Genomic DNA, 14,681 nt, shown 5'->3' with positions numbered 1-14,681 from the left:
TGTGCTGCCAAGTGTAATAAATCTGTACAGATAGGGTTGCATTGTGGCCTTGGCTTGTAGGTGGCCCGCCGCGGCTTATGATTTACAATGCAAATTCTGAATTTTTTAAAACATATTATTATTAGTTTTACAAAATGCATGTTGTTACTAAGTAAATTTAGATAGCTTTAATATTCAACTAGTGTAGTAACTCGTGCAATACAAAGAATAGATAATTGAAGAAAAAATAAAAAATGCCGACAAAGGAAAAAAAAAAAAAGCGAAGATGAGGGGTATAATTTATCTTACCAATGAAAGAAGATAACAACTGAAGGAAGAAAAACAGTAACCGCCCAGCCTGATGTAGAGGTGTGATCCAATTCAGCTTATGAAAAGAAAGAGGGAAACTCGGTTTGGTCCGATTCAGCTTATGAAAAGAAAGAGGGAAACTCGGTTTGGTTCAAGCAAAAAAAAAGAAAAATTCAATTTATAGATGAAAATATGTGGAGCAATTAGGCCGGTTTAGCCCAATGCAACAGATTCATCCGGTTCGGTTCAAACAAATAAAGAGGAAAATCATATTCGGTTCAAGCAAAAAAGCAAAAAACATGTAGAAACAAATAAAGAGGAAAATCAAATTCAGTTCAAGCAAAAAATATGTAGAGGACTTGAGCCGGTTCGGGGTGAAGCCCAGGTAGAGTCCACATTTAACAATGATCAATCCGATTCAAGCAAAGAAAGAGAGAAACTGGATTCGGTTCAAGTTAAAAAAAACAAACATATGAAGGTCATGAGCCGGTTCCGAATGAAGCCCACACTCAACAATGAAAAGAACATTACCACGTGACAAATTTAGGAGGAATAATATATGGGTATAGAAGGTATAGTTTAAATCATAGGGATATTATAGAGTAGAACTAGAAATAAATATTTTTTTTGAGAGATAGATAGCACGCTACCCGCTTCGTTTATTTCATTTAGAAATAAACTTAGCTGGAAATGTGAATCAATTAGGAATCGAACTTGGGTCTCGCATACCAACCACCAAACCCTTTGCAACTTGCTTTAGGGACGGTCGGTGAACTAGAAATAAATATTAGAGACAAAAAAGGGGCAGGCCAGGCCAAGTGCCACAGGCAGTTGGAGCGTACCAGCGGATGACTAACAGTCGCAGGCCGCGCCGCGCACGGCTACCGAGCAGCCCATTCTCCATTCCTACCCGCAGATTTGAAGATCCAAGAATTACTACCTGGGTAAAATGAAAATTCAAGGAAGAAGCACTAGACAATTTTTTAAGCAATCGAACGTCGCAATATTTTCTTTCGTTAGCGGACTACTGCTTTATGTACATAATAATAAAACATCTTATACCATACAAAACAGGTCCGCATCCGCTAAAAGAGCTCTCCTTTAAGAGCACTCGCGGCCCGTTGAATAGCTCTAGCAACTCTCCATATCTCATGCTGAATTATCCTTTGCCGCTCCATATCACTCTGATTTGCAGCTCGAGAAATAGCATCTGCTATGCCGGGAAAGAACGAGAGCTGACTTTCGTAGTCCTCGGGAGGCGAGTACAACTGTAAAGAATCAAACAGAAACTTCTAAAATTAGAGGACAGAATACGATTTTGAATTTGACATTTAAAAGTGTTCAGATATACACCCCACCTACTAGATTATGTATTTTCATACATCCCTCATCCCAATCGGTGTTATTTCTAGTTCATTCTATAGAATGCTGAAGCACATTCTGAGCATAAAGAGAACTGCTGTCTTATAAGAAAACTTGAAGAAACTATTGGCTGAACCTAGTTCACCCTGTCAGCGACCAACCACCCCAGTTGATTTTTCTCGATCCCATTTCTACTTTACATTGCAACCGCCCGTTGATTGCATCCATACTAAGGCTTTAAAGAGTATCTTTTTATCCTTCAACAGTGGTGAGGATCAAAAGTAGACATGGGATATGTGTCTAATCACTACAGCTGGTGGACTTGTCTTGGACGATATTTTCTCGATGTCTCAGACACTACATTTTACAAGAAAGTACATAGAAGACATTTGGAAGACTTTCAAAGACCACCCTTGCGGTTCAGCACATTTGCACTGCACTACCATGTGCCTTCATTCGTTGTATTTAACAACACCATGCTGACTATTTCCTTCCACTATAAGGACCTCCATTAACATCAGGATAGAAATGGCACAAGGGGTTTTCATGGCTCTCATTTGTGCCCACATACTGAGTTGGTTTGAGACCCCACGAGCCATTTCTAAGCTACCTTTACTAGGAGGTCATTATGGTGTAACAGGAATAGAAACTGTAGGTAGTGAACTACAAATGCACTAAAATATAGGACGGCTGTGTGAAGTTTTTTGGAAGATTTTAGACAAGGTTTTAAGTGCCCGTTGGCATGGGCCGCATCCACCGTGCCGTACCGTGCTAACAAGATACCGGCACTATACAAACCCCATACCGATGGCACAGCTCAAAACCTTCTATTCTTTAAATTAGTAAGTAATTTCCTCAATAAAGTTCAAAAGATGTGATAAAAATACATAATAAATAGTTAGAATATTTTGTTGCTAAAGAAAATAAATATTTCATGCTATTATGTGTCGGCACACAAGAATTTTTTTGACCGGAACGCGTCAGCACGGCTCGGCACGCACCGTGCCGGCAAGTTTCCGGCACGACCCCGTGCCGCGGCACTTAAATCCTTGATTTTAGGGACCTGAAACATATTCATGCATTTTGCAAGATATTTTCAGCTACTTTACATTTTGTATGTTAAGAGGTGCTCCAGACATGGTGGACTGGCTCGAGGCAATTTTTTATTTTTTATTTTTGATAACTGGACACTTGTTTATACATTTTGCAGAGTACCTAAAAGGACTTGAGAGATCTGTTATTAATATGAAAAAATTTTGGAAATTCGCAGGTTATGTGCTTACCAAATGCTTAAACCACCATCTCCCCTTAAGACCTTCCGCTTCAAGGAAGCTTCTTTCCACAAGCATGAGGCGATCATTGAAAGCTCGTCTCCAAAGAATAGAGAAATTCTCTCCCTTTTCTTGCAGCTGCAGCTTCTGAGGTTGAATGTTAATAATTAACAAAGGACAAGTACATATACTAACGACTAGGTTGGCCACCATTTGGCTTTAAACCAAAGACTAAACTGAATCCGACCAAAAAAGGTAATTTGGTTTGGCTTGGTTGCAGAATTTCTCAACCAAACAAAACAAAAAAGCAATAATAATACCCATATGCATACATATATCTAATATATGCACAATCATATATATAAATATATAATGAATCAGCTCACTACATACTGCATAATAATAGATCACAACCATCCACTTTAAAATGTGACGAGCTCAAATTGAATGATTAGACCAAACAAAACTGAATTAGATTTGGTTCGGTTGTGATTAATATAGTAATTGGGATCCCCCCTTGCAACCGTCTTTTTTTTCTTTTTGAGGGTGAAGCCCGTAGGCAATTTATTAGATTAAATCTCGTTTCCTTGAAACCTTTTTCATATTTCAAAGCTTCATTGTCAAGTAAATGCACAGCTCAAAAATTCACATTTCACAGTTTCATACCATTTTCATATTTCATGTAAAAGAGCTTGGGATCCCCCCTAGAAACCTTTTACACTATTCTCTATGCACTATTGATTGAATTTGATAAAATCAAGATCAATTCCGGTAAAATTACTATCAATTACACTACAGTATTAAAAGTAATTGTAGTAGAATTGTTTATCATCTAGTGAAAGAAAAAAAAAATTACTTGGAATATGAAATAAGTGGAATAATTCCCTCTTTTACCTCTCCCTCCTTTAGAGCTTCATTAGCTGCATGAGAGAATTCTTGAATGGCCGAATATATTGGCTCTAGAGAAGGGCCATCATCAAGCAAGGTACTCAATGCATTTGCATGTTCCTACAAGAAAATTACTGGAATTTACAACCATTACTAGATGATGCATATTATGCTAATAACATCCAAAGGCTTTTATCAGATACAAATCCGGGTAATTCTGAAGCAATTGTCTTTTTAATTAATAATTAACAATTTTAAAGGAACTGTAGTCAAGTTTTATACCAGTATACCAATTCTAACACAAGACTGAAGTTTCTCTTGTCGTCTGCTTAGAAGATTCCTAGTTAAAGGAAAAAGACAATCTACTGATTCATGCTTAGAAAAAGATAAATCAAATGCATTTATCTCTCTTGGCAACCTTGACGATCCAAGCAACTCTACAGTCTCCACCTTCGACAACTTCATTATAGGAAGCATGAAGCTATACAATGCCTTTGCTAAGCACTTTGACTAGTTTTTGGCTCAACTTATTGATATCACCAATTCGCCATGGTAATAAAAGAGCGAGACAAAGATCAGAAAAAAACTTGGCCAGTTTCCACGAAAGTACAACAATAAAGAAGCACGATTTCAGTTAGTCTCGCTACAATCAAAGTTCTATCTAAACCTTACAATTGGATTATTAATATCACTGATGCAACCAAGAAAATATAGAACTACAAGTAACATAACACTTTGAGCCACAAGAAGAAAAGCATTGTTCGCGCAAAAAACAAGTTGATTAATCAAACAAGCAATTTTACCTGCAATTGAGCAGCATAAGATACATAATCAAAAGGCAGGACTGGGTCATCAGCTAATCGAAGGGTAAGAAGTCCCAATATTTCGGCAACTGTATGCCACATTAAAACCAGATATAAATTAAGAGACAATGTGATAATAAGATTTTTATATAATTAATGAAGTTATCTATTTACGTATGTATCCCGGCAAAATCTAAATTCATACGTCCTTCGATAATGTCCTCTTAAAAAATTACTCATGAAACTTTTCCTAAACAAAATCAACTTATGCCATCGCTTAACTGGCTCACCAAATTAAGGGATTTCCCATAAGAACAACACTTCCAAGACGGTATATCTGTATGTGAAATCTCCTATAATAATTATAAGCAGCAATAACACCATTAAAACAGTTATGCAAAAGCAAGATAGTACATAAATTTTAACTGATAATTGCAGGATTGAGTTCAATGGAAATTTGTCAAATTCAAAGTTAGTTGTGAATTCCAATGCGATTGGACCTCTCATTCACTCAAGAATAATGGATAAATTGAACTGAATCTTCAACCGCACCTCAAATCCATAATTTTGGATTACACTTGTGGACCGGTAATTTTTTAAACTACTACCGACCTTAATCTTTCTTTTCAATTTGAATAGGACCTTTAAACTTGAAGCCAGCATCTCATTGACTAATATACCAACATAAACACATAAATGAGAAAGGTAATTATGGAAAAACTTAACCTGCCACATGACGATGAAACATAGGATCCCCTTGATTTTCCATCCAGCTGTATGAGTCCAAAGCAGTATGGTAGCCTGGGAATTCTGATTGAAAGATATAATTAGTTTATTTTGCGACAGCTGAAGAGCAGACTTCAACTATAAAATGAGAGATCGCAAAAAGTACAATCCATACAAGAAGAAATGAGAGAAAGGAAATCGTGTTATGGAGCTCCTTATTGGAGGGAAAAAAAGGAAGAGCACCAGTAATACATATCGCCAAAAACAAAGGTCTTTGTAAAATGCACTGTCGACCCTAAATACAGCTATGGCTACAAACAGACAACCATAATGACTAAAAATTCCCCACATGTTATGAGATGGAATCCAAACATACAAACTTAATTGACATATCAATTACCATACATGATCTACATATTCCATTGTTTTAATGCAACTCAGCATCTTCATTGAGGAACAATTGCTCATTAACATCATAGATCCAAGATCCTTCATAATATCAAAATTCCATCCAATTTCTGAAGCAGTATTACAAGAAATGGTGCAAAATTTTGATGAGAGATCATCATATCGTTGCCTTGCAAGTTGCAAATCACAATGAGATATTTTACCATAAATCCAAGTAATTAGAATTTAGAAAAGTAAATTATAACCATGAAAGCTTTTGGAAATAATAGCCGAAAAGACCACCCTCTCTGAATGGCCATTTCCGTAGGCCCAGTAGATAATCAAAACAAGCAATTTGTTAAGATATACTATTCATATCTATCACCAAAACAAATATTTGAATAGAAACAAAACGAAAACATGATTACTTGCAGATTAACAATGGATACACCAAGAGAGACCTAAAAAATGGAAGGGAAGTAAGGAACAATAAAACCTACTACCAATAGGTCACATTGTAAAAGAGAGAACACACCTTTACCATAGTAGAAGTCAGCGGAAGGGATCCCTGCATAGTGCAGAAATGCAGAAAAATCCGAATCAGCTCTGGCAAGCCTCTCTATCTGAAGCAACAACAAACAAACTGCTTAATGAGAATACAGAGCATATTTGTCCTAAAAAAATCATCAACTAACATATTGTCCAAATAACAAAATTAGAAATTTCAGATATGTAAAGTGCAGTTACTTGCAGGGAATTCATATTTTTGCAGGGAAATAAATGTATATTCCAAATTTATTTAAAAAGAGATGACAAAATAATTTGTGTAAAGTGTAGTTACAGGGCATTCCCTGACTCTTACAATAACCGAATAAATTTTATAAACACCTTACATTGATGCCTCCATCCGTTCTTTCCCATGTATGATAAACGGTCCCATCTCCAAGATCTGGATCCTTCACCTACAAAGAAGAGGCGGGGGAAAAAGCATAACTGACCGATCGGTAGTACAAGTTTTCTATGCATGCAAAGCAATAACAAAACGATAGATGTGGAAAGGCCTCAGGTGCAATCTTTCTATACACAATTTAGGTAAGAATGCACAAACCTTACCTAAACTACAAAGCATTTTCTAACTGATACCTGAACTTTAAACATTTTGGTTTTGCTAGCCAACCTTCCAAAATTTTTGAATTCAGAAGATTCTATTAAGTTCCACAGGAACTCAACTATTTCTCTTAAAGAAAAAAGAATTATAGAAATATTCTGTTAAGTAACAAACAATTCTGTTAAGTTGCAGAATACTCCATGAGAAAAAAAAAAAGAGTAAAAAGAACATATATTTTTGAGTTCTGAAGGGGAGGATTACAGTGCTCTGGTGGCAAAATCATAATTCAAAATTCAGGAATCAATATGCACTTTAGTTTAGGTAAGGTCTATATACCACCAACAAATTAACTTTGAGCTTTGAAGCAATAACCAAATGAACAAAAGCCTTCTTCATACTCAAGCTTCAAATATTGGTGCACTGAATCACATCACAGTAGGTAGCATAATTGATTATTTTACCTTCTTTGTAACATCAATCAAAAGCTTGTCCAATTGGGGCGTTGCACCAGCGAAAAATCCAGGCCCTTGTACGGCACAATCAACATTCAGATAAACCACAGCTTTGGAATGCAAATTTCCAAGGTTCTCCTCAACCCACTCTGTAGATCCTATCTGAAAGCCAAACAACAAAGTTTAGGTAGAAATAGTAAAAAAGGTAATATTACATTTTTTATTACTGAGACATGTAACTTATAAAGCATACAGCACAGACAACGAATTTAACAACTTAAACATTTATCAAATATGGCAAAATATTTACATATATACACTGACAAAGTCATCTGTCTATATATGCCTGCTAAAGTGCTAATTCTAAATTCTCACATAATGCATTTCAAAAACTTAATTTCATGCAAGCATGCCATCGTACTAATAAAAATCCTGTCTTTTTGAAACTTCTTATTAATACAAAACCAACTTCCTGCCACGAGTTGATAAACTTCCCAACTAAAGATAATGGTGCTTTTCTGAAAAACCACACTTCAGGAGGGACATATATGAAAATTCAGATTTTACCGTTGTATACAAGTAAATAGATTGTTGAAATATGTAGAAGCCTATAACCACATTTATTTACTCACCATTCCAAACTCCTCTGCATCCCAGCTACATAAAATGATGGTCCTTCGAGGTCTCCAACCTGATCGCAATAATATACCAAAACGTCGAGCAATATCAAGAAGGACGGCCGTTCCACTATTGGGATCGACTGCACCATACGTCCATGCATCTCTATGATTACCAATGATGATGTAACGGTCGGGCTCTTCTCGTCCTCTTATGAGACCGAAGACATTTTGTATTATTGCCAATTTTCTGTCTTCCTTAAAAGAAGAATCAACAACAGGTTAATTTTATTATCAGCACTTGGCAGAAATTATTGCATGGTATGAATCACTTGCAAGTACAGAACTTGTATCCTAACTACCATAACTTAGTTCTAGAACTTGCATCTCAATTAACTCAACTTAGCAAGTAGCAATTATTTCTAGAAAACAGTTGAAAATTAAATAACCTAAAGACGGTACCTTAGAATTTTAGTCCTACAATGACAGTTGAAAAGCTTTTGCGTCCTTCTACAATGAAGTAGCCACTACTTATCAAAACTAGAAGTTAAAGGAAAATGGAGGGAGATTTTGGAGCGAAACTTAAAAAGAACTTTTAAAAAGCTTACTCATAAAGTTACAAATTTTGAAAACCTATTAACTAAGCGTCACAAGGTATCAAAATCAATGATCCATAATTTCAAGAAAGGCCAATGTTCAATACTTAATATATAGGTTTCCAAAAATCATGATTTTTTGTATGCGGTTCCTTTCTATGTTATTGATCACCTCCAATGGTTTGATCTTAATTTTGTGTTTCTATGACTGGATTTCAACTTGGGTAAATAGTGTTTACTTAATAATTGTAGAGAGAGTTGAGCTAGAATACAATTGATAATATTCGGAATCCGGTATTATCGATTTGTTTTTGATGATTGGGCTTCTGAATTGACGATCTAAACCGTCAAATATGATCTAGAACATTCAAAGTTTCTAGAAACCAAATTTCATGATTTTTTAACACCAAATCGATGATCCCCAATGAAATTCAGGTTCAGATTGGATTTTGATATTTTTTGGGTCAGGTTTTGATGTAAAACTGATCCAAAACCAATTAAAATTTGGTTTTGAATTCAGACTTCAGAGTCAAGTTCAAGTCAATCTTGGATCCAAACACAATACACCACTTATTGTGAGTCAAAACCCAACCGAAATCCAAATTCTAATTGGACTGATAGAGAGATCCTTGTAGCATACCAGACAAATAACCTGAGTGTTTACCTCTTATAGAACATGGGACTAATAACCTCACAAAGCACCTAAATGATACAAATGAAACCACAAGGTAGCAATGTGAAAATGCATTACACTATGAAGCCTTTTTTTTTTTTTTTTTCAAAACGTACCCTTTATTTTATGTTAACATGGAGTCAGCAAAAATAAATCAATAATAAATGTATGAAAATCACATTAGGTTCATGGCATGCCATATGCTAGATAGTTTGAATCCTTTTGACCACTCCTTCACCCTAGACGTGCTTGTTTTAAACACTGGATGATTAAAAAATATATTTACTCTTCCCTAATAGAGTTGGCGGCAGCCGCATTCGTAAGGTTATAATGTAAAAGTATCAAATCACTAAATAGCAAAGACACAAGATTGACTAGTCTCTAACCCAAATTTCTATTGAACCATCTTTATATTGGTCCAAACATAATGTATGATAAGGACGAATCAAAGATTAAACTACAAGACAAACACCAAGTAGTGTCCAAATGTGAAGCACCATCCACTATCAAAAAAGTTAGCACTTGAAATGTCCCAAAAATAATACCATGCACTTGAATTGAATATGCGAACGTTGATGACGTTAATAGCACCGCGTTTTTTCTTTTGGATTCATATACCAGAAGTACATTTCATGAAATCTAGAGAATGAAAGGCAGATGCCTAAACATAAATTTTGGGATGCTTTTGACAAAACGGGGCGCACTCGCATGAATAGACCCACCAGTAAAATCTAATTCCTATGTGCAATATACCAAATGAATGACGAATTCATCATACAAGTCCAATTCCGCACCTTAAAATGGACACATACAAATTAATACTCCTTTTATGGTAGCTCTACATTTTGTAGACCCAATACAAGACACAGCCAAAACGGAGAAGCCCTTTTCATATCAATGTGAGCTAAGAGACCATTGACTACCAATAAAAGCTGCAGAGAAAATGCCATAGACCCATAGAATGATAGAAGACCCAAAAAAGACCTCTTTAATGAGGATATATATTTCATCATGGTCAATTTTAAATTATAGACATATGAATAAAGTATAAACCAAGCAATATCAACGTGTGGCGAGGATACCTGATAGGTGAAGTTGACCAAATTGGGCCCAGGCCCCACCCCGGCGATGTCGAACCCGAGGCCCTCCGTAGCCCACTCCGGAGGGGGCGGCGGCCCACCGAGCGTCCTCAGGATCTCCGCTGCTGTGGCGGCGGCCACCGGCATGGACGGAATCCTAGGGAACCGCCGCCTCACCTCGTCCGCCTCCGGCCCCAGCCTCTCGGCTGCGGCGGCGGCGCCCCACCCGGGGGTGAGCGGATCCCCGACGCCGCCGAGCAACACCGCCCCCCTCTCCACCCCTCCCCCGGGGTCTCCGGCGATGAGCACCGCCGCCGCCCCCCTCTCCGCCGCCCTCGCCACCACGCCGCCGCGGTTCCCCCCGCCGCGGCGCGCGATCGCCACGCAGCCCTCGACGCGCACCCCGATCCGCTCCAGCGCCCGGAAATCCTCCTCGCGGCCGCGGTTCACGTAGACCGCGGGGGCCGCGGCGGCGCCGGAGGGGGCGTAGGCATGGTAGGGCCGCACGAGGCGCGCCGCGGGGTCGGCGGGCTCGGCGGCGGAGAGCGCGGCGAGGAGGGAGCCGTTGGGGCTGAGGAGGGAGAGCTCCGCCGCGGCGGCTGCGGAGGGGTAAGAGAGGAGCGGGGAGTACTCCCGGGTTAGGGTTCGGAGCCCCGCGGCGCGGAGGCGGGAGAGGACGAACGCGGCGGGGGCGGCGGCGGCGGGGGTTCCGGCGAGGTGGGGGCGGAGGGTGAGGGCGCGGAGATCGCCGGCGATGGTGGCGTTCGCCGCGGCGGCCCCTCCTCCGGCGGCGGCGGAGGAGAGAGAGAGGAATAGGGCGGCGGGGGTAGTTTGGGAAAGGGGAGGGGTATTACGGGAAAGGAAAGGGGAGTGACGTGTAGAGTGGTAGAGGAGGAAGAGGCAGAGGAGGGCGAGGAGGGGGAGGAGGAGAGACGAGAGACGAGAGTTTGGTTTGGGTGGGAGGGGGAGGGCCATTTTGGGAAGAGCGAGCGGCGGCGGGGGGGATATTTTGGGAATAAATTTTGGAGAGTGAGAGTGAGAACCAAAAGGGGAGGGAAAAGGAGGAGGCAAACAAAACGGACGCAAAAACAGTGCCAAGTATTATATTCTCTTGTTGCGTCTTCTTGCTGTCTTTTTTGTACTTTTTGTGAAAAAAAAAAATAATTATTCGAATAAATTTTATCATAAAAAAATGTCTAATCACATCATGCACGGCATCATTATACTTAATATGCTTCCAAAATAGTATTCAAAATATTAAATTCAACAAAATTATCATTATATTTAATAAAAAATCTTGATTTAATAAAAGGTATGTTAAAGTTAAATTATACTGCTCACACATCTATCTATCTGCTTTTTGCTAAATCAAAGGAGGTTTGAGGGGACTTTAGAGTTACACGTGTCCCCCCCCAATCCTCCACTTCCTCTTAAAAATCTAAAATGCAACGAATATTATATTACTGGGGTGGTATTTTCAACCAATAAAATTATCCTCCTTGAGTTAATACGTTCCCTCATGGTTAAATGGTTAATAGAAATAAAATTTTATTATACTTTTCTCTCAGATTTAGGAGGAATTCTACACTGTCACACTTGCACCACATCATCAATAACAAGCCAATCACATTCCTTCTTTTCAAATAAAAGTACAATAAAAATACTTTTTTACAATCATGATGGGACATATATTCTTAAAAGGATTAATTTGATTGGTTTGTTACGCCACGTCACTAATATACCCGTTGCATTCTAGAATTTTTCCAAATTTAGAATGCACTAGATATATTGCTGACGTGGCGTTCCCAACTAATAGACTTGTCTCCTTTTGATTGATACGCCCCACCATGATTAATAGAAAAATATTTTTATTATATTTTTCTTTCAAATAAAGAAATATGATCAGTTTGTTATTGATGATGTGCATATGTAATACAATAGGCTTCTTCCTACTTCTCTCTCCCCGTCTATATATAAAATAATATATATAGAGAGAGAGAGAGTTGAGCTAGAATACTGTCAATAGCAAACGAGCTTTGTTGTCACCCATTTATTTTTGATAATGAAGCCTCCAAATCGACGATCGGCATCGTTTAACATGACTATACCACTTGACGTATTTAGAAATCAAATTTCATACATTTCCGATATTATTTTCTTATCCATCGAGTGGACACAAAAATGAACGGTTGAAAATGAATTTTCTTTAAAAAATGATAATAGAAGTCCTGTAATCAAGATCAAGAGTATAGATCTTGTTTTAAATAGTTTAAAGAGTTTTCTAACAAAAATTCAATTGATTTGGATATCTTTACGCCGTTAAACGAGAAAATGTCTCATATCGACTATTAAAATTATAAATTTTGAAACCATTTGATCATTAGGCAAATGGTGTTGAAAAGATTTGAAATTTGATTTCTAAACACTTCATGTGGTGTAGATCATGTTCAACGATACCGATCGTCGATTTGGAGGCTCAATCATCGAAAACAAATGGGTGGCAACGGAGCCCGTTTGTTATCGATAGCATTCTAACTCAACTCCCTCTCTCTCTTTCTCTCTCTCTCTCTCTCTATATATATATATATAAATTTTAAATTTTGCATAAATTTTATAATTTTAAATTTTAAAGTTTCAAATTTTATATTTCAATTTTTAAATTCAAATTATAAAATTTTAATTTTTATAATATTTATTTCCAAATTTAAACTTAAAGATTTAAAATTTTAAATCCCTAAACCCTATACCCCTATAAAATTAATTAATTATATATAGTTAATTAATTTGATTAATAATATGTGTAATAAATAGTGTAATAAAATCTTATCCGATTAACGTAAAATATCGATGTATTAAAAAATACATAATTTAAATTTTTTGAAATAAAATTTTAGAAATATAGTGTGTGTGTATATAATAATTAATTAATTTTACTAAACAATTTCTTCTACTAATTTATTTCTCTTCTTTTCACATAAATCTTTATAAAATAATTTAATCACTAATAAGTTGCGCATATACCAATTTTAATCATTTTTATTAAATAAATATAATAAATATTAAATTATTTTTGTATAACTTTTATTTAATCGATAATCAGACTTATAAAACAATATAAAAAATAAAAAATATAAATTAAAATTTATTATTAAAATATTTTTATATTTGCAGTATCGCAAGGCTCTTCACTAGCATTTACTATTAGATGGTAAATTATTATCAACACTAGTGCATCCATATTCCATACATCTACATTTATTGAATTTTTTAATTAGATAATTTATTTTTGCACCTATTGAATTACAATCTTTTTTTAATATAAAAATCGGGTATTGAATAAAATGTAAGAGATGGATGGAGAACTAATAAATTAACAATTTACGAATATATAATTAAACTAATAAAAGTAATTAATTTGTTTTAATATAAGGGTTAAAAAAAATGCTTTTGAAAGTTAATAGACTAAAATAAATCACAAATATTAATTGAAATAAAAATTTGTGGAACAAAAGGAAGCTAGACTTAAAATGTACATAAACCCTTTAAACTATAGGTAATTTTGAAATAGTCCCGTGAACTATAATTTTTTGATTTAGGCTACTATGCTTCTGGAAGCACGGAGCCTTCCGTGCTTCCAGGCCGCTTTCCATATTGCGACTTTTGAATTGTCGATCGGCTCCGTTAAACTTGATCTAGAGTATTTGAAGTACCTAGAAAATAAATTATGCGATTTTTCGATATTATTTGCCAAGTAAACGAGGGGGCTCAAAATCAACGGCTGAAAATAAAAATTTTACAAAACGTGATAATATGACATTAAAATATTAGATCAAAGATATTGATCTTGTTTTATATAGTATAAAGAATTTTCTATCAAAATTTCACATGATTTGGATATTTCTACACCGTTAACCTTGCAAACGGCTCACTACGGTCATTAAAATTATTGATTTTGAGCCCCTTCGATCGCTCGGCAAATAATATCGAAAAATCATAAATTTTTTTTTCCAAGTACTTTAAATACTCTAGATCAAGTTTAACGGAGCTGATTGATGATTCGAAAGTCGCAACATGGAAAACGACCTTTCGTGCTTCCAGAAGCATAGTAGCCTCACACTATTTTTTTTATTTGAGACCACCTCTCATTTTGCTTTATTGAAATTAATGATTTCCACCAAATAAAATTAAATTACTTGACAATTTTATTATATTTCGTACTTTAAATTACTTTATAGCGAATAAAACTAGATTAATAAATTACTAATAACTATTGAGTTATAAAATCTAACAAAAATATTTTGAATCAATTAACCTATAAAAATTTAAATAAAAAACTTAATTGTTAAAAACAGTGCCAATAAAAAAAAAAGAAAGAAGAGTTTTCATACATTGAGAGAGAACAAAGTAAATGTAGCTGCATGAAACGAACAG

At 36.3% G+C, this 14,681-nt stretch overlaps 1 protein-coding gene across 4 annotated transcripts; it reads right to left on the bottom strand.

Annotated features, from left to right (window-relative positions):
* LOC109709614 (probable glutamate carboxypeptidase 2) lies at positions 352–11,339 on the bottom strand. Of its 4 annotated transcripts, none has more exons than XM_020231919.1 (11): positions 10,254–11,338; positions 7,918–8,160; positions 7,295–7,447; positions 6,619–6,687; positions 6,261–6,348; positions 5,339–5,422; positions 4,613–4,701; positions 3,816–3,929; positions 2,934–3,068; positions 1,351–1,556; positions 352–1,228 (listed from the first exon to the last, which is right to left on the bottom strand). In XM_020231919.1, the coding sequence occupies exons 1-10, from the start codon at positions 11,223–11,225 to the stop codon at positions 1,374–1,376; spliced, it is 2,130 nt and encodes a 709-aa protein (XP_020087508.1). In that variant the 5' UTR covers positions 11,226–11,338; the 3' UTR covers positions 352–1,228; positions 1,351–1,373. The 4 variants fall into 4 exon arrangements, with proteins under 4 accessions (XP_020087508.1, XP_020087509.1, XP_020087510.1 ...); XM_020231920.1 differs by having other exon boundaries at positions 352–1,194; XM_020231921.1 differs by lacking the exon at positions 352–1,228 and having other exon boundaries at positions 1,239–1,556; positions 2,934–3,059; positions 10,254–11,339.

The sequence above is a fragment of the Ananas comosus genome, linkage group 4 (assembly GCF_001540865.1).
Source record: "Ananas comosus cultivar F153 linkage group 4, ASM154086v1, whole genome shotgun sequence".
Lineage (NCBI taxonomy): Eukaryota > Viridiplantae > Streptophyta > Magnoliopsida > Poales > Bromeliaceae > Ananas > Ananas comosus.
Note: the sequence above shows the minus strand (reverse complement) of the source record. Positions and strands in the feature narration are given on the sequence as shown.

What these genes read in the sequence shown, in the direction of transcription:
- LOC109709614 (XM_020231919.1), bottom strand. Translation starts at nt 11,225, where the DNA reads ATGGCCCTCCCCCTCCCACCCAAACCAAACTCTCGTCTCTCGTCTCTC. An exon ending in TGACTTCTACTATGGTAAAG is followed by an intron (nt 5,423 to 6,260) that starts GTGTGTTCTCTC and finishes TCTTTCAATCAG; the next exon opens with AATTCCCAGGCTACCATACT. An exon ending in CTTATGCTGCTCAATTGCAG is followed by an intron (nt 3,930 to 4,612) that starts GTAAAATTGCTT and finishes ATTTTCTTGTAG; the next exon opens with GAACATGCAAATGCATTGAG.